The sequence below is a fragment of the Oncorhynchus clarkii genome, chromosome 5, assembly GCF_045791955.1.
Source record: "Oncorhynchus clarkii lewisi isolate Uvic-CL-2024 chromosome 5, UVic_Ocla_1.0, whole genome shotgun sequence".
In the NCBI taxonomy this organism is placed as follows: domain Eukaryota; kingdom Metazoa; phylum Chordata; class Actinopteri; order Salmoniformes; family Salmonidae; genus Oncorhynchus; species Oncorhynchus clarkii.
Genome location: NC_092151.1, coordinates 94,103,030 through 94,130,529, shown reverse-complemented (window position 1 = coordinate 94,130,529; position 27,500 = coordinate 94,103,030). Strand labels below are relative to the sequence as shown.

General features: G+C 44.9%; 1 protein-coding gene across 1 annotated transcript in view; it reads right to left on the bottom strand.

Annotated features, from left to right (window-relative positions):
- LOC139409581 (ras-related protein Rab-6B) overlaps positions 1–27,500 on the bottom strand; it is a 159,861-nt gene that overhangs the window by 39,775 nt on the left and 92,586 nt on the right. Inside the window, exon 6 of the mRNA XM_071154949.1 lies at positions 21,335–21,428. Within this exon, the coding sequence (XP_071011050.1) occupies positions 21,335–21,428 (94 nt within the window). The remainder of the gene's footprint in view (positions 1–21,334; positions 21,429–27,500) is intronic.

Genomic DNA, 27,500 nt, shown 5'->3' with positions numbered 1-27,500 from the left:
TATAGGGGAGTAGTGCACTACTTTAGACCAGGCCCTATAGGGGAATGATGCACTACTTTAGACCAGGCCCTATAGGGTAGTAGTGCAGTACTTTAGACCAGGCCCTATAGGGGAGTAGTGCACTACTTTAGACCAGGCCCTATAGGGGAATGGTGCACTACTTTAGACCAGGGCCCACAAAAGCCATTTAGGACGCATCTGAAGGAGTGTCACCGAAACAAATGTCAGGGTGGTCCTTTAATGTGTTTTTTGGTTTGAAAGGATTTTAGCTATTGTTCCTTTAAGCAATGTATCAAAACATATCCTGATTTGACCTTCATGGACCTGGACATGAAATATTAGATAAAAGCATGACACAAGAAAGCATACATCTCTATTCATCATAATTTGTTTGGTCTGTCATTTAAAAAGCATAAAAGCAGATCCACTTAGTCTGGATGAAGATATTATTTATTTCGCCTCTTGTTTCTTTGGTGGACATTTTTAAAGCATAAGGCTTCTGAAACTTAATTAAATGTATGTTGTTCTCTAATTCTAGCAACAAAAAAAAAACAAATTTTCAGATGGACTACATATTTATTCATTGAATGGTTCTCCCATCGATTGGGTTTCCGCCTATAAATATCTGGGCATTTGGATTGATGAGATTATAAAAATATACTGATGCTCAGATTTAAAGTGGGTTCCTTTTTAAAAAAAATACAAATCTAGGCTCTCCCTAAAAAGCAAGAAGCCGATTTGTACAGTCAACTTTTCCTGACAGTTCTTGACAATGGTGACACTATTTCCCAGAATGCAGCAGCCACTACTCTTAAACGTTTTAACGCCGTCTACCATAGCGCCCTTCGCTTTATCACAGGTGACAGTTTTAATACTCATCACTGCTTCCTGTATCAACAGTTTGGCAGTTTGGTTTGGTTTTTCCTCATTAAAGTCCTGTAGATCACTCCACTATTCCCTTTTTGTTTCCAAAGCCATACTACACAAGCTTCCTTACTTCCCGACTTCCTGACTTCCTTACTTCCCGACTTCCCTGCTTCCCGACTTCCCGACTTACCTAACTTCAGTGTTAAAGCCTAAAAACATGAGTTTCCGAAACCCGTTCACTCCTCGGGTCTCCACCAAATTAGGTTTACCCCCCCCCCTTTTTTTTGAATAACTTGCAGAACCAGCTGCATCTTCATTCCCTGGTGCCGGTAAGGCAGTTCAGGAGTCTAATGTTGAATTTGTTAAATGAGAATTGCATCTGTTTTTATTAAACATAAACATGTATTGTAGTGTTGAAATGGTCGTTTAAAAAAAAATGTAATCTGTATTATTGTAATTTTTTCTTTTAATCTTTTAAACTTGTGCTATTTCCTGTCCAACGTTGAATTTGTTTAACTTGTTTACCTCAGGGCACCATTGAAAATGAGACCCTGGTCTCAATGGGGTCCCCTGGCAAGATGGTGCCGACAGACATGGCAGCTCTAGTCCACTGACTATTAAAACTTGCCGAGACGAGAAACAGTGGATCTCTGGCAGCATTCAAGCAAAACTAAAAGTGCAAACCACCGAATTTAACCAAGGTGACTGGGAATATGGGTGAATACAAACAGTGTAGTTATTCCCTCCATAAGGCAATCAAACAGGCAAAACGTCAGTACAGAGACAAAGTGGAGTCACAATTCAACAGCTCAGACACGAGACGTATGTGGCAGAGTCTACAGACAATCACTGATTACAAAGGGGAAACCAGCCACGTCGCGGACACCGATGTCTTGCTCCCAGACAAGCTAAACACCTTCATCGCCCGCTTTGAGGATAACACAGTACCACCGACGCGGCCCGCTACCAAGAAATGTGGGCTATCGTTCTCCGTGACAGACGTGAGTAAGACATTTAAACGCGTTAACCCTCGCAAGGCTGCCGGCCCAGTCGGCATCCCTAGCCGCATCCTCAGAACATGCGCATACCAACTGGCTGGAGTGTTTATGGACATATTCAATCGATCCCTATCCCAGTCTGCTTTCCCCACATGCTTCAAGATGTCCACCATTGTTCCTGTACCCAAGAAAGCAATTTAACTAAATGACTATCGCCCGTAGCACTCACTTCTGTCATCATGAAGTGCTTTGAGAGACTAGTCAAGGATCATATCACCTCTACTTTACCTGACACCCTAGACCCACTTCAATTTGCTTACCGTCCCAATAGGTCCACAGATGATTCAATCACCATCACACTGCACACTGCCCTATCCCATCTGAACAAGAGGAATACCTATGTAAGAATGCTGTTCATTGACTATAGCTCAGCCTTCAACACCATAGTACCCTCCAAGCTCATCATTAAGCTCGGGGCCCTGGGTCTGAACCCCGCCCTGTGCAACTGGGTCCTGGACTTCCTGACAGGCCGCCCCCAGGTGGTGAAGGCAGGAAACAACACCTCCACTTCGCTGATCCTCAATACAGGGGCCCCACAAGGGTGCGTGATCTGCCCCCTCCTGTACTCCCTGTTCACCCATGACTGCGTGGCCACACATGCCTCCAACTCAATCAATCAATCAAATGTATTTATAAAGCCCTTCGTACATCAGCTGATATCTCAAAGTGCTGTACAGAAACCCAGCCTAAAACCCCAAACAGCAAGCAATGCAGGTGTAGAAGCACGGTGGCTAGGAAAAACTCCCTAGAAAGGCCAAAACCTAGGAAGAAACCTAGAGATGAACCAGGCTATGAGGGGTGGCCAGTCCTCTTCTGGCTGTGTGGAGGGTGGAGATTATAACAGAACATGGCCAAGATGTTCAAATGTTCATAGATGTCCAGCAGGGTCAAATAATAATAATCACTGTGCAACGGGTCAGCACCTCAGGAGTAAATGTCCAACTCAATCACCAAGTTTGCAGATGACACAACAGTTGTAGGCCTGATGACCAATAATGACGAGACAGCCTACAGGGAGGATCACCTCCTCCCTGGCAGAGTGGTGCCAGGAAAATAACCTCTCACTCAATGTCAACAAAAACAAAGGAGTGGATTTTAGGAAACAGCAGAGAGAGCACTCCCGTATCCACATCGACGGGACCGCAGTGGAGAAGGTGAAAAGCTTCAAGTTCCTCGGCGTACACATCACCGACGCTCTGACGCTCTGAAATGGTCCACCCACACAGACAGTGTGATGAAGAAGACGTAACAGCGCCTCTTCAACCTAAGGAGGCATGATGAAATTTGTCTTGGCACCTAACACCCTCACAAACAGATGCACAATTGAGAGCATCCTGTCCGGCTGTATCACCGCCTGGTATGGCAACTGCACTGACCACAAAGGCAGGGCTCTCCAGAGGGTGGTGCGGTCTGCTCAACGCATCACCGGGGTTACACTGCCTGCCCTCCAGGACACCAACAGCACCCGATGTCACAGGAAGGCCAAAAGGATCATCAAGGACATCAGCCACCCGAGCCACTGCCTGTTCCGCCGGCTATCATCCAGAAGGCGAGGTCAGTACAGGTGCATCAAAGCTGGGACCTAGAGACTGAAAAACATTTTCTATCTCAAGGCCATCAGCCTGTTAAATAGCCATCACTAGCCAGCTACCACCCAGTTACTCAACCCTGCACCTTAGAGGCTGCTGCCCTATATACATAAACATGGAATCACTGGCCACTTTAATTATGGAACACTGGCCACTCTAATAATGGAACACTGGCCACTCTAATAATGGAATCACTGGCCACTCTAATAATGGAGTCACTGGCCACTCTAATAATGGAACACTGGCCACTCTAATAATGGAGTCACTGGCCACTCTAATAATGAAACACTGGTCACTCTAATAATGGAGTCACTGGCCACTCTAATAACGGAACACTGGCCACTCTAATAATGAAACACTGGCCACTCCAATAATGGAACAATGGCCACTCTAATAATGGAACACTGGCCACTCTAATAATGGAACACCGGCCACTCTAATAATGGAACACTGGCCACTCTAATAATGGAATCACTGGCCACTCTAATAATGGAACACTGGCCACTCTAATAATGGAACACTGGCCACTCTAATAATGGAACACTGGTCACTCTAATAATGGAACACTGGCCACTCTAATAATGGAACACCGGTCACTCTAATAATGGAACACTGGCCACTCTAATAATGGAACACTGGTCACTCTAATAATGGAGTCACTGGCCACTCTAATAACGGAACACTGGCCACTCTAATAATGAAACACTGGCCACTCTAATAATGGAACACTGGCCACTCTAATAATGGAACACTGGCCACTCTAATAATGGAACACCGGCCACTCTAATAATGGAACACTGGCCACTCTAATAATGGAATCACTGGCCACTCTAATAATGGAACACTGGCCACTCTAATAATGGAACACTGGCCACTCTAATAATGGAATCAACGGCCACTCTAATAACGGAACACTGGCCACTCTAATAATGGAACACTGGCCACTCTAATAATGGAACACTGGCCACTCTAATAATGGAATCAACGGCCACTCTAATAACGGAACACTGGCCACTCTAATAATGGAATCAACGGCCACTCTAATAATGGAACACTGGCCACTCTAATAATGGAACACTGGCCACTCTAATAATGGAACACTGGCCACTCTAATAATGGAACACCGGCCACTCTAATAATGGAACACTGGCCACTCTAATAACGGAACACTGGCCACTCTAATAACGGAACACTGGCCACTCTAATAATGGAATCACTGGCCACTCTAATAATGGAACACCGGCCACTCTAATAATGGAATCAACGGCCACTCTAATAATGGAACACTGGCCACTCTAATAATGGAACACTGGCCACTCTAATAATGGAACACTGGCCACTCTAATAACGGAACACTGGCTACTCTAATAATGGAACACTGGCCACTCTAATAATGGAACACTGGCCACTCTAATAATGGAACACTGGCCACTCTAATAACGGAACACTGGCCACTCTAATAACGGAACACTGGCCACTCTAATAATGGAACACTGGCCACTCTAATAATGGAACACTGGCCACTCTAATAATGGAACACTGGCACTCTAATAATGGAACACCGGTCACTCTAATAATGGAACACTGGCCACTCTAATAATGGAACACTGGTCATAATGGAACACTGGCCACTCTAATAACGGAACACTGGCCACTCTAATAACTCTAATAATGGAACACTGGCCACTCTAATAACGGAACACTGGCCACTCTGGAACACTGGCCACTCTAATAATGGAACACCGGTCACTCTAATAATGGAACACTGGCCAACTCTAATAACGGAACACTGGCCACTCTAATAACGGAACACTGGCCACTCTAATAATGGAACACTGGCCACTCTAATAATGGAACACCGGCCACTCTAATAATGGAACACTGGCCACTCTAATAATGGAATCACTGGCCATAATGGAACACTGGCCACTCTAATAATGGAACACTGGCCACTCTAATAATGGAACACTGGCCACTCGGAACACTGGCCACTCTAATAATGGAACACTGGCCACTCTAATAACGGAACACTGGCCACTCTAATAACGGAACACTGGCCACTCTAATAACGGAACACTGGCCACTCTAATAATGGAATCACTGGCCACTCTAATAATGGAACACCGGCCACTCTAATAATGGAATCAACGGCCACTCTAATAATGGAACACTGGCCACTCTAATAATGGAACACTGGCCACTCTAATAATGGAACACTGGCCACTCTAATAACGGAACACTGGCTACTCTAATAATGGAACACTGGCCACTCTAATAATGGAACACTGGCCACTCTAATAATGGAACACTGGCCACTCTAATAACGGAACACTGGCCACTCTAATAACGGAACACTGGCCACTCTAATAATGGAACACTGGCCACTCTAATAATGGAACACTGGCCACTCTAATAATGGAACACTGGCAACTCTAATAATGGAACACTGGCCACTCTAATAACGGAACACTGGCCACTCTAATAACGGAACACTGGCCACTCTAATAACGGAACACTGGCCACTCTAATAATGGAACACTGGCCACTCTAATAACGGAACACTGGCCACTCTAATAATGGCCACTCTAATAATGGAACACTGGCCACTCTAATAATGGAACACTGGCCACTGTAATAATGGAACACTGGCCACTCTAATAATGGAACACTGGCCACTCTAATAATGGAACACTGGCCACTCTAATAACGGAACACTGGCCACTCTAATAACGGAACACTGGCCACTCTAATAACGGAACACTGGCCACTCTAATAACGGAACACTGGCCACTTTATGAATGTTTACAAACTGCTTTACTCATCTCATATGTATGTACTGTATTCTACTGTATTCTAGTCAATGCCACTCGACATTAATCTTACTAATATATATATATATATATATATATCTTAACTTTCCCCTTTAGATGTGTGTATTGTTGTGAATGGTTAGACACTACTGCACTGTTGAAGCTAGGAACAGAAGCATTTCGTTACACCAGCAATAACATCTGCTAAATATGTGTATGTGACAAATAACATTTGATTTGAAAAAACAAAACAACATCCATTATAAAGTAATCTGGTGATCCAAAACCTTGTCAGCCTCCATTTATCTGAGGCGTTATCTGAGGCCTTATCTGAGGCGTTATCTGAGGCCTTATCTGAGGCGTTATCTGAGGCGTTATTGGTCAATTCCTTCTTGAAGCCACCTGAGACTGTGTCTATTTCCCAAATTATACCCTATTCTCTACATAGTGCACCTACGGCTCCTGGTCAAATCTAGTGCACTGTAAAGGGACAAGTGTACCATTTGAGACTAGGGGCAGCATAACGTTACCCAGTAACACACTCATCGCTATTCCCTGGGCCCTGTTCCCTGGTGGCAAACAGCACAGGCAAACCCAAGGCCTGGCTGCTTTTATTCTGGACGATTAAACACACAGGGGGCTGGACATGAATATATGGACCAGGGAGAGGCAGCCATTAAGACCAGGGAAAGACAGCCATTAGAGCAGGGAGAGGCAGCCATTAGACCAGGGAGAGACAGCCAGGGAGAGGCAGCCATTAGACCAGGGAGAGACAGCCAGGGAGAGGCAGCCAGGGAGAGGCAGCCATTAGACCAGGGAAAGACAACCAGGGAGAGACAACCATTAGACCAGGGAGATACAACCATTAGACCAGGGAGATACAACCATTAGACCAGGGAGAGACAGCCATTAGACCAGGGAAAGACAACCAGGGAGAGACAGCCATTAGACCAGGGAGAGACAGCCATTAGACCAGGGAGAGACAGCCAGCGAGAGACAGACAGCCAGGGAGCGGCAGCCATTAGACCAGGGAGAGACAACCATTAGACTAGGAGCCCTAAGACAAACAGGTCCGTAAACTATCTTCTAATGTGGGTAGGAGAGCAGACACAACATGTAATACCTCTCAAATGATAAATGGTTCATTCAATATTGGTACTTCTCAAATGTTGAATCTCTCGCTTCCCTCTCTCTCTCTCGATCTTTCTATCTCTCTCTCTTGTTCTCTCTCAACCTTTTTCTCTTTTTATGTTTCTCTCTCTGTGTCTCTGTCTCTCTCTCAATGTTTCTCTGTCTCTCTCTCTCTTTCTCTGTCTCTCTCTCAATGTTTCTCTGTCTCTCTCTCTCTTTCTCTGTCTCTCTCAATGTTTCTCTGTCTCTCTCTCTCAATGTTTCTCTGTCTCTCTCTCTCAATGTTTCTCTGTCTCTCTCTCTCTTTCTCTGTCTCTCTCAATGTGTCTCTGTCTCTCTCTCAATATTTCTCTGTCTCTCTCTCTCTCTTTCTCTGTCTCTCTCAATGTTTCTCTGTCTCTCTCTCTGTCTCTGTCTCTCTCTCAATGTTTCTCTGTCTCTCTCTCTCTCTGTCTCTGTCTCTCTCAATGTTTCTCTGTCTCTCTCTCTCTCTTTCTCTGTCTCTCTCAATGTTTCTCTCTCTCTCTCAATATTCTCTCTCTCTCTTTCTCTGTCTCTCTCAATGTTTCTCTGTCTCTCTCTCTGTCTCTGTCTCTCTCAATGTTTCTCTGTCTCTCTCTCTCTCTTTCTCTGTCTCTCTCAATGTTTCTCGCTCTCTCGATGTTTCTCTCTCTCAATGGTTTTCTCTCTCTGTCTCTCTCAATGGTTCTCTCTATCTCTCTATGTCTCTCTCTCTCTCTCTCTCTCTCTCTCTCTCAATTCAATTCAAGGGGCTTTATTGGCATGCGAAACATGTGTTAACATTGCCAAAGCAAGTGGAGTAGATAATATACAAAAGTGAAATTAACAATAAAAATGAACAGTAAACATTACTTACACTCACAGTAGTTCCAAAAGAATAAAGACACTACAAATGTCATATTATGTGTATATATACAGTGTTGTAAAAATCTCTCGCCCGACACACAGAGACACAGAGACACAGAGACACAGAGACACAGAGACACAGACACACAGACAGACAGACAGACAGACAGACAGACAGACAGACAGACAGACAGACAATGTGTTTACATTGGTCTGGGCTGCTATGCCATGGCCAAGCAGGCAGTGTTAACACAACAGTGTCTAGAAACAGGATTATGTGTCTTTGTGTTTTATCAGTTGTGCTCTGGTCATCTGTTCTGTACAGTGGTTCTGAAGTAAAGCAGAAGAATGGGCCTGGTGACAAGCATTGAAAGGCGTGGCCTTTTTGGTGGCTTTCTTTTGCAAGCTACTATGAATTAACAGATTTATATCCTAAAACTTGTCAATACTAAATGTTATATTAAGGGACATTCATTGATAAGAAATATTGTGCCTTCAGAAAGTATTCATACCCTTTGACTTATTCAACATTTTGTTGTGTTACAGCCTGAATTATATTCTCACCCGTCTACACACAATAATAATGACAAAGTGAAAATATGTTTTTAGAAATGTTTGCACATTTTTTGAAAATGAAATACAGAAATATGTTATTTACAAAAGTATTCACAACATTCAATACATGTTATAATCACATTTGGCAGTGATTACAGCTGTGAGTCTTTATAGGTAAGCCTCTAAGAGCTGAGTCTTTCTGGTTAAGTCTCTAAGAGCTGTGAGTCTTTCTGGGCCAGTCTCTAAGAGCTGTGAGTCTTTCTGGGTAAGTCTCTAAGAGCTGTGAGTCTTTCTGGGTAAGCCTCTAAGAGCTGTGAGTCTTTCTAGTTAGGTCTCTAAGAGCTGTGAGTCTTTCTGGTTAAGTCTCTAAGAGCTGTGAGTCTTTCTGGGCCAGTCTCTAAGAGCTGTGAGTCTTTCTGGGTAAGTCTCTAAGAGCTGTGAGTCTTTCTAGGTAAGCCTCTAAGAGCTGTGAGTCTTTCTGGGTAGGTCTCTAGGAGCTGTGAGTCTTTCTGGGTAAGCCTCTAAGAGCTGTGAGTCTTTCTAGTTAGGTCTCTAAGAGCTGTGAGTCTTTCTGGTTAAGTCTCTAAGAGCTGTGAGTCTTTCTGGGTAAGCCTCTAAGAGCTGTGAGTCTTTCTGGGTAAGCCTCTAAAAGCTGTGAGTCTTTCTGGGTAAGCCTCTAAGAGCTGTGAGTCTTTCTGGGTAAGCCTCTAAAAGCTGTGAGTCTTTCTGGGTAAGTCTCTAAGAGCTGTCAAGTTTAATGTTTATCATTGCTAGACAGACATTTTCAAGTCTTGCCATATATTTTCAAGGTGATTTACACTGAACAAAAATATAAACACATCATCAAATATTTTACTGAGTTACAGTTCATATAAATAAAATCAGTCAATTTCAATACATTCGTTAGCTGCTAATCTATGGGTTTCACATGACTGGGAATACAGATATGCATCTGTTGGTCACAGGTACCTTAAAAAAAAGGTAGGGGCGTGGATCAGAAAACCAGTCAGTATCTGGTGTGACCACCATTTGCCTCATGCAGCGAGACACATCTCCTTCACATAGAGTTGATCACGCTGTTGTTTGTGGCCTGTGGAATGTTGTCCCACTCCACTTCAATGGCTGTGTGAAGTTGCTGGATATTGGTGGGAACTGGAACACGCTGTTGTACACGTTGATCCAGAGCATCCCAAACATGCTCAATGGATGACATGTCTGTTGAGTATTCAGGCCATGGAAGAACTGGGACATTTTCAGCTTCCAGGAATTGTGTACAGATCCTTGCGACATGGGGCCGTACATTATCATGCTGAAACATGAAGTGATGGAGGTGGATGAATGGCACGACAATGAGCCTCAGGATCTCGTCACGGTATCTCTGTGCATTCAAATTGCCATCGATATAATGCAATTGTGTTCGTTGTCCGTAGCTTATGCCGGCCCATACTATAACCCCATCGCCACAATGAGGGTTTTCTAACGTCAGCGTTAGCAAACCACTCACCCACACAACGCCATAAACATGGTCTGCGGTTGTGAGGCCAGCACTGTTAAATTCTCTAAAATGACACTGTAGGCGGCTTATGGTAGAGAATTGAACATTCAATTATCCGGCAATAGTTCTGGTGGACATTCCTGCAGTCAGAATGCCACGCTCCCTCAAAACTTGAGACATCTGTGGCATTGTATTTTGTGACAAAACTGAACATTTTAGAGTGGCCTTTTATTGTCCCCAGCACAAGATGCACCTGTGTAATGATCATGCTGATTAATAATCTTATTGATCTGCCACACCTGTCAGGTGGATGGATTATCTTGGCAAAGGAGAAATGCTCACTAACAGGTATGTAAACAAATTTGTACAAACTTTCGAGAGGAATACACTTGTTTTGTGCGTATGGAACATTTCTGGTATCTTTTATTTCAGCTCATGAAACATGGGACCAACACTTTACATGTAGCGATTATATTTTTGTTCAGTGTTAGTCAAAACTGTAACTAGGCCACTCAGGAACATTCAATGTCATCTTGGTAAGCAACTCCAGTGTATATTTTCCTTTCTGTTTAAGTTCTTGCCCTGCTGAAAGGTGAATTTTTTCTGTTGGAAAGCAGACTGAACCAGGTTTTCCTCTGGGATTTTGTCTGTGCTGAGCTCTATTCTGTTTATTTTTATCCTAAAAAACTGCCTAGTCCTTGTCGATGACAAGCATACCCATCACATGATGCAGCCACCACCATGTTTGAACATACAAAGAGTAAGCAGTACTCAGTGATGTGTTGTGGTAGATTTGCTCCAAACATAACACTTTGTATTCAGGACAAGGAGAGATGGCCAGTCCAATATGGGATACTACTACACAGTCCTATATGAGATATAACAAGGAGAGATGGCCAGTCCAATATGGGATACTACTACACAGTCCTATATGAGATATAACAAGGAGAGATGGCCAGTCCAATATGGGATAATACTACACAGTCCTATATGAGATATAACAAGGAGAGATGGCCAGTCCAATATGGGATACTACTACACAGTCCTATATGAGATATAACAAGGAGAGATGGCCAGTCCAATATGGGATACTACTACACAGTCCTATATGAGATATAACAAGGAGAGATGGCCAGTCCAATATGGGATACTACTACACAGTCCTATATGAGATATAACAAGGAGAGATGGCCAGTCCAATATGGGATACTACTACACAGTCCTATATGAGATATAACAAGGAGAGATGGCCAGTCCAGTCCAATATGGGATACTACTACACAGTCCTATATGAGATATAACAAGGAGAGATGGCCAGTCCAATATGGGATACTACTACACAGTCCTATATGAGATATAACAAGGAGAGATGGCCAGTCCAATATGGGATACTACTACACAGTCCTATATGAGATATAACAAGGAGAGATGGCCAGTCCAATATGGGATACTACTACACAGTCCTATATGAGATATAACAAGGAGAGATGGCCAGTCCAATATGGGATACTACTACACTATAACAAGGAGAGATGGCCAGTCCTATAGGAGATACTACACTATAACAAGGAGAGATGACCAGTCCTATATGGGATACTACTACACTATAACAAGGAGAGATGGCCAGTCCTATATGGGATACTACACTATAACAAGGAGAGATGACCAGTCCTATATGGGATACTACTACACTATAACAAGGAGAGATGGCCAGTCCTATATGGGATACTACTACACAGTCCTATATGAGATATAACAAGGAGAGATGGCCAGTCCAATATGGGATACTACACTATAACAAGGAGAGATGACCAGTCCTATATGGGATACTACACTATAACAAGGAGAGATGACCAGTCCTATATGGGATACTACTACACTATAACAAGGAGAGATGGCCAGTCCTATATGGGATACTACTACACAGTCCTATATGAGATATAACAAGGAGAGATGGCCAGTCCAATATGGGATACTACACTATAACAAGGAGAGATGACCAGTCCTATATGGGATACTACTACACTATAACAAGGAGAGATGGCCAGTCCTATATGGGATACTACTACACAGTCCTATATGAGATATAACAAGGAGAGATGGCCAGTTCAATATGGGATACTACACTATAACAAGGAGAGATGGCCAGTCCTATATGGGATACTACTACACAGTCCTATATGAGATATAACAAGGAGAGTTTCTTTGACACATTTTTGCAGTGTTTCTTTATTGTCTTGTTGTCTTGTTGCTGTCACGTCCGTCGTTTAAATGCAACTTGAGTAGAGTTCCACATATTTATTGAGGTGAAACTTCAAACAACAAATAAATAAACCAACGTGCAGTTCGTAGTGCACATAGCACTAAACACAAACAATATCCCACAATGCAGGTGGGGAAAGGATGACTAAGTATGATCCCCAATTAGAGGCAACGACCATTAGCTGCCTCCAATTGGGAGCCATACTTACACCAACATAAAAAATAAAGACTAGAAAACCCCCTAGTCACGAACCCCGAGGGCTCTCTATGGTCAAGGCGTGACAGTTGCAAACAGGATGAAATATTTTGAATATTTATATTCTGTACTGACTTCCTTCTTTTCACTCTGTCATTTAGTTTAGTATTGTGGAGTAACTACAATGTTGTTGATCCATCCTCAGTTCTCTCCTTTCACAGCCATTAAACTCTGTAACTGTTTTAAAGTCACCATTGGCCTCATGGTGAAATCCCTGAGTGGTTTCTTTCCTCTCCGGCAACTGAGTTAGGAAGGACGCCTGTATCTTTGTAGTGACTGGGTGTATTAATACACCATCCAGAATGTAATTAATAACTTCACCTTGCTCAAAGGGATACTCAGTGTCTGCTTTTCTTTCTTCTTTACCAATCGGTGCCCTTCTTTGCGAGACATTGGAAAATCTCCCTGGTCTTTGTGGTTGAAATCCACTACACGACTGAGGGACCTTACAGATAATTGTATGTGTGGGGTACAGAGATGAGGTAGTCATTCAAAACTCATGTTAAACACTATTATTGCAGACAGAGTGAGTCCCTGCAACTTATTATGTGACTTGTTAACCATTTCTACTCCTGAACTTATTTCAGCTTTCTTTTTAGGATAATACTTGTCACGCCCCGACCATAGAGAGCCTTTTTATTTCTCTATTTGGTTAGGTCAGGGTGTGATTTGGGGTGGGCATTCTATGTTATCTGTTTCTTTGTTTTTGGCCGGGCATGGTTCCAAATCAGAAGTAGCTTTCTATCGTTGTCTCTGATTGGGGATCATACTTAGGCAGCCATTTTCCCACATTTAGGTTGTGGGATCTTGTCTTTGTTTGTTGCATGTGTTGCACTCCGAAGCTTTACGTTCTTTGTGTTGTTTATTGTTTTTTTTTGGTGGAACATTTAATAAATAAAATGTACACCTACCACGCTGCACCTTGGTCCGGTCATTCTACCACTAACAACAGACGCTGCACCTTGGTCCGGTCATTCTATTGGTCCGGTCATTCTATTGGTCCGGTCATTCTACCACTAACAACAGACGTAACACCTTGGTCCGGTCATTCTACCACTAACAACAGACGCTGCACCTTGGTCCGGTCATTCTACCACTAACAACAGACGCTGCACCTTGGTCCGGTCATTCTACCACTAACAACAGACGTAACAGCTTGGTCCGATCATTCTACCACTAACAACAGACGTAACAGCTTGGTCCGGTCATTCTACCACTAACAACAGACGTAACACCTTGGTCCGGTCATTCTACCACTAACAACAGACGCTGCACCTTGGTCCGGTCATTCTACCACTAACGACAGACGTAACACCTTGGTCCGGTCATTCTACCACTAACAACAGACGTAACAGCTTGGTCCGGTCATTCTACCACTAACGACAGACGCTGCACCTTGGTCCGGTCATTCTATTGGTCCGGTCATTCTACCACTAACAACAGACGTAACACCTTGGTCCGGTCATTCTATTGGTCCGGTCATTCTACCACTAACAACAGACGTAACACCTTGGTCCGGTCATTCTACCACTAACGACAGACGCTGCACCTTGGTCCGGTCATTCTATTGGTCCGGTCATTCTACCACTAACAACAGACGTAACACCTTGGTCCGGTCATTCTACCATTAACGACAGACGTAACACCTTGGTCCGGTCATTCTACCACTAACGACAGACGTAACACCTTGGTCCGGTCATTCTACCACTAACAACAGACGTAGCACCTTGGTCCGGTCATTCTACCACTAACAACAGACGCTGCACCTTGGTCCGGTCATTCTACCACTAACAACAGACGTAACAGCTTGGTCCGGTCATTCTACCACTAACAACAGACGCTGCACCTTGGTCCGGTCATTCTACCACTAACGACAGACGTAACACCTTGGTCCGGTCATTCTACCACTAACAACAGACGTAACAGCTTGGTCCGGTCATTCTACCACTAACGACAGACGTAACAGCTTGGTCCGGTCATTCTACCACTAACAACAGACGCTGCACCTTGGTCCGGTCATTCTACCACTAACAACAGACGTAACACCTTGGTCCGGTCATTCTATTGGTCCGGTCATTCTACCACTAACGACAGACGCTGCACCTTGGTCCGGTCATTCTATTGGTCCGGTCATTCTACCACTAACAACAGACGTAACACCTTGGTCCGGTCATTCTATTGGTCCGGTCATTCTACCACTAACAACAGACGTAACACCTTGGTCCGGTCATTCTACCACTAACGACAGACGTAACACCTTGGTCCGGTCATTCTACCACTAACGACAGACGCTGCACCTTGGTCCGGTCATTCTATTGGTCCGGTCATTCTACCACTAACAACAGACGTAACACCTTGGTCCGGTCATTCTACCATTAACGACAGACGTAACACCTTGGTCCGGTCATTCTACCACTAACGACAGACGTAACACCTTGGTCCGGTCATTCTACCACTAACGACAGACGTAACACCTTGGTCCGGTCATTCTAGCACTAACAACAGACGTAACACCTTGGTCCGGTCATTCTACCACTAACAACAGACGCTGCACCTTGGTCCGGTCATTCTACCACTAACGACAGACGCTGCACCTTGGTCCGGACATTCTACCACTAACGACAGACGTAACACCTTGGTCCGGTCATTCTACCACTAACGACAGACGTAACACCTTGGTCCGGTCATTCTACCACTAACAACAGACGTAGCACCTTGGTCCGGTCATTCTACCACTAACAACAGACGCTGCACCTTGGTCCGGTCATTCTACCACTAACAACAGACGTAACAGCTTGGTCCGGTCATTCTACCACTAACAACAGACGCTGCACCTTGGTCCGGTCATTCTACCACTAACGACAGACGTAACACCTTGGTCCGGTCATTCTACCACTAACAACAGACGTAACAGCTTGGTCCGGTCATTCTACCACTAACGACAGACGTAACAGCTTGGTCCGGTCATTCTACCACTAACAACAGACGCTGCACCTTGGTCCGGTCATTCTACCACTAACAACAGACGTAACACCTTGGTCCGGTCATTCTATTGGTCCGGTCATTCTACCACTAACGACAGACGCTGCACCTTGGTCCGGTCATTCTATTGGTCCGGTCATTCTACCACTAACAACAGACGTAACACCTTGGTCCGGTCATTCTATTGGTCCGGTCATTCTACCACTAACAACAGACGTAACACCTTGGTCCGGTCATTCTACCACTAACGACAGACGTAACACCTTGGTCCGGTCATTCTACCACTAACGACAGACGCTGCACCTTGGTCCGGTCATTCTATTGGTCCGGTCATTCTACCACTAACAACAGACGTAACACCTTGGTCCGGTCATTCTACCATTAACGACAGACGTAACACCTTGGTCCGGTCATTCTACCACTAACGACAGACGTAACACCTTGGTCCGGTCATTCTACCACTAACGACAGACGTAACACCTTGGTCCGGTCATTCTAGCACTAACAACAGACGTAACACCTTGGTCCGGTCATTCTACCACTAACAACAGACGCTGCACCTTGGTCCGGTCATTCTACCACTAACAACAGACGTAACAGCTTGGTCCGGTCATTCTACCACTAACAACAGACGCTGCACCTTGGTCCGGTCATTCTACCACTAACGACAGACGCTGCACCTTGGTCCGGTCATTCTACCACTAACGACAGACGTAACACCTTGGTCCGGTCATTCTACCACTAACGACAGACGTAACAGCTTGGTCCGGTCATTCTACCACTAACAACAGACATAACAGCTTGGTCCGGTCATTCTATTGGTCCGGTCATTCTATTGGTCCGGTCATTCTATTGGTCCGGTCATTCTATTGGTCCGGTCATTCTACCACTAACAACAGACGTAACAGCTTGGTCCGGTCATTCTACCACTAACGACAGACGTAACACCTTGGTCATTCTACCACTAACCAGTCCTATATGAGATACTACAATATAACAAGGAGAGATGGCCAGTCCAATATGGGATACTACTACACTATAACAAGGAGAGAAGGCCAGTCCTATATGGGATACTACTACACTATAACAAGGAGAGATGGCCAATCCTATATGAGATACTATACTATAACAAGGAGAGATGGCCAGTCCTATATGAGATACTACACTACAACAAGGAGAGATGGCCAGTCCTATATGGGACACTACACTATAACAAGGAGAGATGGCCAGTCCTATATGGGCTATAACAAGGAGAGATGGCCAGTCCTATATGGGATATAACAAGGAGAGATGGCCAGTCCTATATGGGATATAACAAGGAGAGATGGCCAGTCCTATATGGGATATAACAAGGAGAGATGGCCAGTCCTATATGGGATACTACACTATAACAAGGAGAGATGGCCAGTCCTATATGGGATACTACACTATAACAAGGAGAGATGGCCAGTCCTATATGGGATACTACACTATAACAAGGAGAGATGGCCAGTCCTATATGGGATACTACACTATAACAAGGAGAGATGACCAGTCCTATATGGGATACTACTACACTATAACAAGGAGAGATGGCCAGTCCTATATGGGATACTACTACACTATAACATGGAGAGATGGCCAGTCCTATATGGGATACTACTACACTATAACAAGGAGAGATGGCCAGTCCTATATGGGATACTACACTATAACAAGGAGAGATGACCAGTCCTATATGGGATACTACAATATAACAAGGAGAGATGGCCAGTCCTATGTGGGATACAACTACACTATAACAAGGAGAGATGACCAGTCCTATATGGGATACTACACTATAACAAGGAGAGATGGCCAGTCCTATATGGGATACTACTACACTATAACAAGGAGAGATGGCCAGTCCTATATGAGATACTATACTCTAACAAGGAGAGATGGCCAGTCATATATGAGATACTACACTACAACAAGGAGAGATGGCCAGTCCTATATGGGATACTACACTATAACAAGGAGAGATGGCCAGTCCTATAGGGGATACTACGCTATAACAAGGAGAGATGGCCAGTCCTATATGGGATACTACTACACTATAACAAGGAGAGATGGTCAGTACTATATGGGATACTACTACACTTTAACAAGGAGAGATGGCCAATCCTATATGAGATACTATACTATAACAAGGAGAGATGGCCAGTCCTATGTGGGATACTACTACACTATAACAAGGAGAGATGGCCAGTCCTATATGGGATACTACACTATAACAAGGAGAGATGGCCAGTCCTATATGGGATACTACTACACTATAACAAGGAGAGATGGCCAGTCCTATATGGGATACTACTACACTATAACAAGGAGAGATGGCCAATCCTATATGAGATACTATACTATAACAAGGAGAGATGGCCAGTCCTATATGAGATACTACACTACAACAAGGAGAGATGGCCAGTCCTATATGGGATACTACTACACTTTAACAAGGAGAGATGGCCAATCCTATATGAGATACTATACTATAACAAGGAGAGATGGCCAGTCCTATGTGGGATACTACTACACTATAACAAGGAGATATGGCCAGTCCTATATGGGATACTACACTATAACAAGGAGAGATGGCCAGTCCTATATGGGACTATAACAAGGAGAGATGGCCAGTCCTATATGGGATATAACAAGGAGAGATGGCCAGTCCTATATGGGATACTATACTATAACAAGGAGAGATGGCCAGTCCTATATGAGATACTACACTACAACAAGGAGAGATGGCCAGTCCTATATGGGACACTACACTATAACAAGGAGAGATGGCCAGTCCTATATGGGCTATAACAAGGAGAGATGGCCAGTCCTATATGGGATATAACAAGGAGAGATGGCCAGTCCTATATGGGATATAACAAGGAGAGATGGCCAGTCCTATATGGGATATAACAAGGAGAGATGGCCAGTCCTATATGGGATATAACAAGGAGAGATGGCCAGTCCTATATGGGACACTACACTATAACAAGGAGAGATGGCCAGTCCTATATGGGATACTACACTATAACAAGGAGAGATGGCCAGTCCTATATGGGACACTACACTATAACAAGGAGAGATGGCCAGTCCTATATGGGATACTACTACACTGTAACAAGGAGAGATGGCCAGTCCTATAGGAGATACTACACTATAACAAGGAGAGATGACCAGTCCTATATGGGATACTACACTATAACAAGGAGAGATGACCAGTCCTATATGGGATACTACACAATAACAAGGAGAGATGGCCAGTCCTATGTGGGATACTACTACACTATAACAAGGAGAGATGACCAGTCCTATATGGGATACTACACTATAACAAGGAGAGATGGCCAGTCCTATATGGGATACTACTACACTATAACAAGGAGAGATGGCCAGTCCTATATGAGATACTATACTCTAACAAGGAGAGATGGCCAGTCATATATGAGATACTACACTACAACAAGGAGAGATGGCCAGTCCTATATGGGATACTACTACACTATTACAAGGAGAGATGGTCAGTCCTATAGGAGATACTACACTATAACAAGGAGAGATGGCCAGTCCTATATGAGATACTACTACACTATAACAAGGAGAGATGGCCAGTCCTATATGGGATACTACTACACTATAACAAGGAGAGATGGTCAGTACTATATGGGATACTACTACACTATAACAAGGAGAGATGGTCAGTCCTATAGGAGATACTACACTATAACAAGGAGAGATGGCCAGTCCTATATGAGAAACTACTACACTATAACAAGGAGAGATGGCCAGTCCTATATGGGATATAACATGGAGAGATGGCCAGTCCTATATGGGATATAACAAGGAGAGATGGCCAGTCCTATATGGGATATAACAAGGAGAGATGGCCAGTCCTATATGGGATATAACAAGGAGAGATGGCCAGTCCTATATGGGATACTACTACACTGTAACAAGGAGAGATGGCCAGTCCTATAGGAGATTCTACACTATAACAAGGAGAGATGGTCAGTCCTATAGGAGATACTACACTATAACAAGGAGAGATGGTCAGTCCTATAGGAGATACTACTACACTATAACAAGGAGAGATGGTCAGTACTATATGGGATACTACTACACTATAACAATGAGATATGGCCAGTCCTATATGAGATACTACTACACTATAACAAGGAGAGATGGCCAGTCCTATATGGGATATAACAAGGAGAGATGGCCAGTCCTATATGGGATATAACAAGGAGAGATGGCCAGTCCTATATGGGATATAACAAGGAGAGATGGCCAGTCCTATATGGGATATAACAAGGAGAGATGGCCAGTCCTATATGGGATACTACTACACAGTAACAAGGAGAGATGGCCAGTCCTATAGGAGATAATACACTATAACAAGGAGAGATGGTCAGTCCTATAGGAGATACTACTACACTATAACAAGGAGAGATGGTCAGTACTATATGGGATACTACTACACTATAACAAGGAGAGATGGCCAGTCCTATAGGGGATACTACACTATAACAAGGAGAGATGGCCAGTCCTATATGGGATACTACTACACTATAACAATGAGAGATGGTCAGTCCTATACGAGATACTACACTATAACAAGGAGAGATGGCCAGTCCTATATGAGATACTACTACACTATAACAAGGAGAGATGGCCAGTCCTATATGGGATACTACACTATAACAAGGAGAGATGGCCAATCCTATATGGGATACTACACTATAACATGGAGAGATGGCCAGTCCTATATGGGATACTACACTATAACAAGGAGAGATGGCCAGTCCTATATGGGATACTACTACACTATAACAAGGATAGATGACCAGTCCAACATGGGATACTACACTATAACAAGGAGATATGGCCAGTCCTATATGAGATACTACACTATAACAAGGTGAGATGACCAGTTATATATGGGATATAACAAGGAGAGATGGCCAGTCCTATATGAGATACTACACTATAACAAGGAGAGATGGCCAGTCCTATAGGAGATACTACTTGGCGCTGGTCTCAATAAACACTAACCTGTTTGACGTTGTAGCCTGTCTTGGCGCTGGTCTCAATAAACACTAACCTGTTTGACGTTGTAGCCTGTCTTGGCGCTGGTCTCAATAAACACTAACCTGTTTGACGTTGTAGCCTGTCTTGGCGCTGGTCTCAATAAACACTAACCTGTTTGACGTTGTAGCCTGTCTTAGCGCTGGTCTCAATAAACACTAACCTGTTTGACGTTGTAGCCTGTCTTGGCGCTGGTCTCAATAAACACTAACCTGTTTGACGTTGTAGCCTGTCTTGGCGCTGGTCTCAATAAACACTAACCTGTTTGACGTTGTAGCCTGTCTTGGCGCTGGTCTCAATAAACACTAACCTGTTTGACGTTGTAGCCTGTCTTGGCGCTGGTCTCAATAAACACTAACCTGTTTGACGTTGTAGCCTGTCTTGGCGCTGGTCTCAATAAACATGACGCTGAGCTCCTTGGCCCGCTGTTCTCCTTCCTCTATGGTGATCTGCCTGCGAGGGAGAAATATTAGGTTCAGTTATCAAACATCCTTATGCCATTAAACGACATAAAGGTGAGCTGGGTAAGGACGTTTTCTACAGTAAGACCCACTGGGTAAGGAGGTTTTCTACAGTAAGACCCACTGGGTAAGGAGGTTTTCTACAGTAGAGACTCCCTGGGTAAGGAGGTTTTCTACAGTAGAGACCCACTGGGTAAGGAGGTTTTCTACAGTAGAGACTCCCTGGGTAAGGAGGTTTTCTACAGTAGAGACTCCCTGGGTAAGGAGGTTTTCTACAGTAGAGACCCACTGGGTAAGGAGGTTTTCTACAGTAGAGACTCCCTGGGTAAGGAGGTTTTCTACAGTAGAGACTCCCTGGGTAAGGAGGTTTTCTACAGTAGAGACTCCCTGGGTAAGGAGGTTTTCTACAGTAGAGACTCCCTGGGTAAGGAGGTTTTCTACAGTAGAGACCCACTGGGTAAGGAGGTTTTCTACAGTAGAGACTCCCTGGGTAAGGAGGTTTTCTACAGTAGAGACTCCCTGGGTAAGGAGGTTTTCTACAGTAGAGACCCACTGGGTAAGGAGGTTTTCCACAGTAGAGACCCACTGGGTAAGGAGGTTTTCTACAGTAAGACCCACTGGGTAAGGAGGTTTTCTACAGTAGAGACTCCCTGGGTAAGGAGGTTTTCTACAGTAGAGACTCCCTGGGTAAGGAGGTTTTCTACAGTAGAGACTCCCTGGGTAAGGAGGTTTTCTACAGTAGAGACCCACTGGGTAAGGAGGTTTTCCACAGTAGAGACACACTGGGTAAGGAGGTTTTCCACAGTAGAGACACACTGGGTAAGGAGGTTTTCTACAGTAGAGACTCCCTGGGAACGGACGCCAGTATAATGTCTAGTTTTGATTTACATTTTGTTTAAGTTGTCAAATAACTTTAATTCAATTTGAAATTCCCCCAAAAAATGTTTACCATGTCACTAGATCTGGGTTAAAAATGGTGTGTTTTTATTTTTATTTTTAACAAAATTCACAAAATTCCTTTACATTGATGACTTTTTATAAATCAAATCAATTTTCCACATTGATTCAATGTCATCACATTGCAGTAGTTGTGTTGAAGTAATATTGATTCAAACAGTTTGTGCCCAATGGGGGAATAGTGAAGTGTACAGAAACCAACAATCTGCCTCATGACTCATTCCCTCACTGAGCAGTACTGGTGATGAAGCTGATTCATGGTTTTGTGGCCTGACAAAATGAATAAATGATTGCCTATTACTACGACTCTGATGAATTAGTCCTGGGGAAGAGGAGAAAACGGATAATGCCAGGTGACATAATGTCGGGATCTAAATCTGTTTACAAATGTTGAAAAAAAAATAATACGTAAAGTCGAGTCGCAGAAATCCATGAAGTTTGAGGTTGATCTCTTCTTCATGGGCTTTAGCTAGCTAGCTTGCTTTTTTGGTGGGTTGAAAGTGTTAGCATCAGCAATCCCTCAAAGGGTTCATAGTATACGATGGTCAAGTGTATCTGGACAGAGACTATAACATCCTGCTGACTAGACCAGACCAGCCCGAGACCAGCTTGGTAGCTAATCCAACGGATACGGAAACCCGCAACCACACAGCTCTCCAGAGGGTAGTGAGGTCTGCCCAACGCATCACCGGGGTCACACTGCCTGCCCTCTAGGACACCTACACCACCCGATGTCACAGGAAGGCCTAGAAGACCATCAAGGACAACAACGACCCGAGCCACTGCCTGTTCACCCGGCTATCATCCAGAAGGCGAGGTCAGTTCAGGTGCATCAAAGCTGGGACCTAGAGACTGAAAAACAGCTTCTATCTCAAGGCCATCAGCCTGTTAAACAGCCATCACTAGCTGGCTACCATCTGGTTACTCAACCCTGCACCTTAGAGGCTGCTGCCCTATATACATTAACATGGAATCACTGGCCACTTTAATAATGTTTACATACGGTTTTACTCATTTCACATGTATATACTGTATTCTAGTCAATGCCATTCTGACATTGATCATCCTAATATTTATATTTTCTCAATTTCATTAATTTACTTTTCTATTTCTGTGTATTGTTGTGAATTGTTAGATATTACTGCACTGTTGGAGCTAGAAACACAAGCATTTCGTTACACACGCAATAACATCTGATAAATAAGTGAACGTGACCAATAACATCTGATTTGAACTGTGTTACAGTCACAGAGCGGCCAGCCCAGAACAGCCTGGTAGCTAAACCAACTGTGTTACAGTCACAGAGCGGCCAGCCCAGAACAGCCTGGTAGCTAAACCAACTGTGTTACAGTCACAGAGCGGTCAGCCCAGAACAGCCTGGTAGCTAAACCAACTGTGTTACAGTCACAGAGCGGCCAGCCCAGAACGGCCTGGTAGCTAAACCAACTGTGTTACAGTCACAGAGCGGCCAGCCCAGACCGGCCTGGTAGCTAAACCAACTGTGTTACAGTCACAGAGCGGCCAGCCCAGACCAGCCTGGTAGCTAAACCAACTGTGTTACAGTCACAGAGCGGCCAGCCCAGAACAGCCTGGTAGCTAAACCAACTGTGTTACAGTCACAGAGCGGCCAGCCCAGAACGGCCTGGTAGCTAAACCAACTGTGTTACAGTAGCCTGGTAGCTAAACCAACTGTGTTACAGTCACAGAGCGGCCAGCCCAGAACGGCCTGGTAGCTAAACCAACTGTGTTACAGTCACAGAGCGGCCAGCCCAGAACGGCCTGGTAGCTAAACCAACTGTGTTACAGTCACAGAGCGGCCAGCCCAGACCGGCCTGGTAGCTAAACCAACTGTGTTACAGTCACAGAGCGGCCAGCCCAGACCGGCCTGGTAGCTAAACCAACTGTGTTACAGTCACAGAGCGGCCAGCCCAGACCGGCCTGGTAGCTAAACCAACTGTGTTACAGTCACAGAGCGGCCAGCCCAGACCGGCCTGGTAGCTAAACCAACTGTGTTATAGTCACAGAGCGGCCAGCCCAGACCGGCCTGGTAACTAAACCAACTGTGTTACAGTCACAGAGCAGTCTGCCCAGACCGGCCAGGTAGCTAAACCAACTGTGTTACAGTCACAGAGCAGTCTGCCGAGACCAGCCTGGTAGCTGAACCAACTGTGTTACAGTCACAGAGCGGCCAGCCCAGAACAGCCTGGTAGCTAAACCAACTGTGTTACAGTCACAGAGCGGCCAGCCCAGAACAGCCTGGTAGCTAAACCAACTGTGTTACAGTCACAGAGCGGCCAGCCCAGAACAGCCTGGTAGCTAAACCAACTGTGTTACAGCCACAGAGCGGCCAGCCCAGAACAGCCTGGTAGCTAAACCAACTGTGTTACAGTCACAGAGCGGCCAGCCCAGAACGGCCTGGTAGCTAAACCAACTGTGTTACAGTCACAGAGCGGCCAGCCCAGACCGGCCTGGTAGCTAAACCAACTGTGTTACAGTCACAGAGCGGCCAGCCCAGAACAGCCTGGTAGCTAAACCAACTGTGTTACAGTCACAGAGCGGCCAGCCCAGACCAGCCTGGTAGCTAAACCAACTGTGTTACAGTCACAGAGCGGCCAGCCCAGACCAGCCTGGTAGCTAAACCAACTGTGTTACAATCACAGAGCGGCCAGCCCAGAACAGCCTGGTAGCTAAACCAACTGTGTTACAGTCACAGAGCGGCCAGCCCAGAACGGCCTGGTATCTAAACCAACTGTGTTACAGTCACAGAGCGGCCAGCCCAGAACAGCCTGGTAGCTAAACCAACTGTGTTACAGTCACAGAGCGGCCAGCCCAGACCGGCCTGGTAGCTAAACCAACTGTGTTACAGTCACAGAGCGGCCAGCCCAGACCGGCCTGGTAGCTAAACCAACGGTGTTACAGTCACAACAGAGCGGCCAGCACAGACCGGCCTGGTAGCTAAACCAACTGTGTTACAGTCACAGAGCGGCCAGCCCAGACCGGCCTGGTAGCTAAACCAACTGTGTAACAGTCACAGAGCGGCCAGCCCAGACCGGCCTGGTAGCTAAACCAACTGTGTTACAGTCACAGAGCAGTCTGCCCAGACCGGCCTGGTAGCTAAACCAACTGTGTTACAGTCACAGAGCAGTCTGCCGAGACCAGCCTGGTAGCTGAACCAACTGTGTTACAGTCACAGAGCGGCCAGCCCAGAACAGCCTGGTAGCTAAACCAACTGTGTTACAGTCACAGAGCGGCCAGCCCAGAACAGCCTGGTAGCTAAACCAACTGTGTTACAGTCACAGAGCGGCCAGCCCAGACCGGCCTGGTAGCTAAACCAACTGTGTTACAGTCACAGAGCGGCCAGCCCAGAACAGCCTGGTAGCTAAACCAACTGTGTTACAGTCACATAGCGGCCAGCCCAGACCGGCCTGGTAGCTAAACCAACTGTGTTACAGTCACAGAGCGGCCAGCCCAGACCAGCCTGGTAGCTAAACCAACTGTGTTACAGTCACAGAGCGGCCAGCCAAGAACAGCCTGGTAGCTAAACCAACTGTGTTACAGTCACAGAGCGGCCAGCCCAGACCAGCCTGGTAGCTAAACCAACTGTGTTACATTCACAGAGCGGCCAGCCAAGAACAGCCTGGTAGCTAAACCAACTGTGTTACAGTCACAGAGCGGCCAGCCCAGACCGGCCAGGTAGCTAAACCAACTGTGTTACAGTCACAGAGCAGCCAGCCCAGACCGGCCAGGTAGCTAAACCAACTGTGTTACATTCACAGAGCGGCCAGCCAAGAACAGCCTGGTAGCTAAACCAACTGTGTTACATTCACAGAGCGGCCAGCCAAGAACAGCCTGGTAGCTAAACCAACTGTGTTACATTCACAGAGCGGCCAGCCAAGAACAGCCTGGTAGCTAAACCAACTGTGTTACAGTCACAGAGCGGCCAGCCAAGAACAGCCTGGTAGCTAAACCAACTGTGTTACATTCACAGAGCGGCCAGCCAAGAACAGCCTGGTAGCTAAACCAACTGTGTTACAGTCACAGAGCGGCCAGCCAAGAACAGCCTGGTAGCTAAACCAACTGTGTTACAGTCACAGAGCGGCCAGCCCCCCCTTCTACCCAGTAAAATATAACTTCAATCAAAATGTACTATTAAAGGTGAGAAGAAACAAAGTGTCAGCTTTAAGAAACGCATGAGGGAGAAATGCTGTCCTAGATATGTGTCTGATGAATAGACTCAAGGAAAATGAGAAAAACATCTTCAGTAAGAAGTGAACCCCAGAACCACCATATCTCTAGAGCAGTATTTACAGTATACTACCCCCTGACGGTATTTACAGTATACTACCCCCTGACAGTATAACAGTAAACTACCACCTGACAGTATTTACAGTATACAACCACCTGACAGTATTTACAGTATACTACCCCCTGACAGTATAACAGTATACTACCACCTGACAGTATTTACAGTATACTACCACCTGACAGTATTTACAGTATACTACCACCTGACAGTATTTACAGTATACTACCCCCTGACAGTATTTACAGTATACTACCACCTGACAGTATAACAGTATAACAGTATACTACTACCTGACAGTATAACAGTATACTACCACCTGAGAGTATAACAGTATACTATTACATGACAGAGTATAACAGTATACTATCACCTGACAGTATTTACAGTATAACAGTATATTACCCCCTGACAGTATTTACAGTATACTACCCCCTGACAGTATTTACAGTATAACAGTATACTACCACCTGACAGTATTTACAGTATATTACCCCCTGACAGTATTTACAGTATACTACCCCCTGACAGTATTTACAGTATACTACCTCCTGACAGTATAACAGTATACTACAACCTGACAGTATTTACAGTATACAACCACCTGACAGTATAACAGTATACTACCACCTGACAGTATTTACAGTATACTACCCCCTGACAGTATTTACAGTATACTACCTCCTGACAGTATAACAGTATACTACCACCTGACAGTATTTACAGTATACAACCACCTGACAGTATAACAGTATACTACCACCTGACAGTATTTACAGTATACTACCCCCTGACAGTATAACA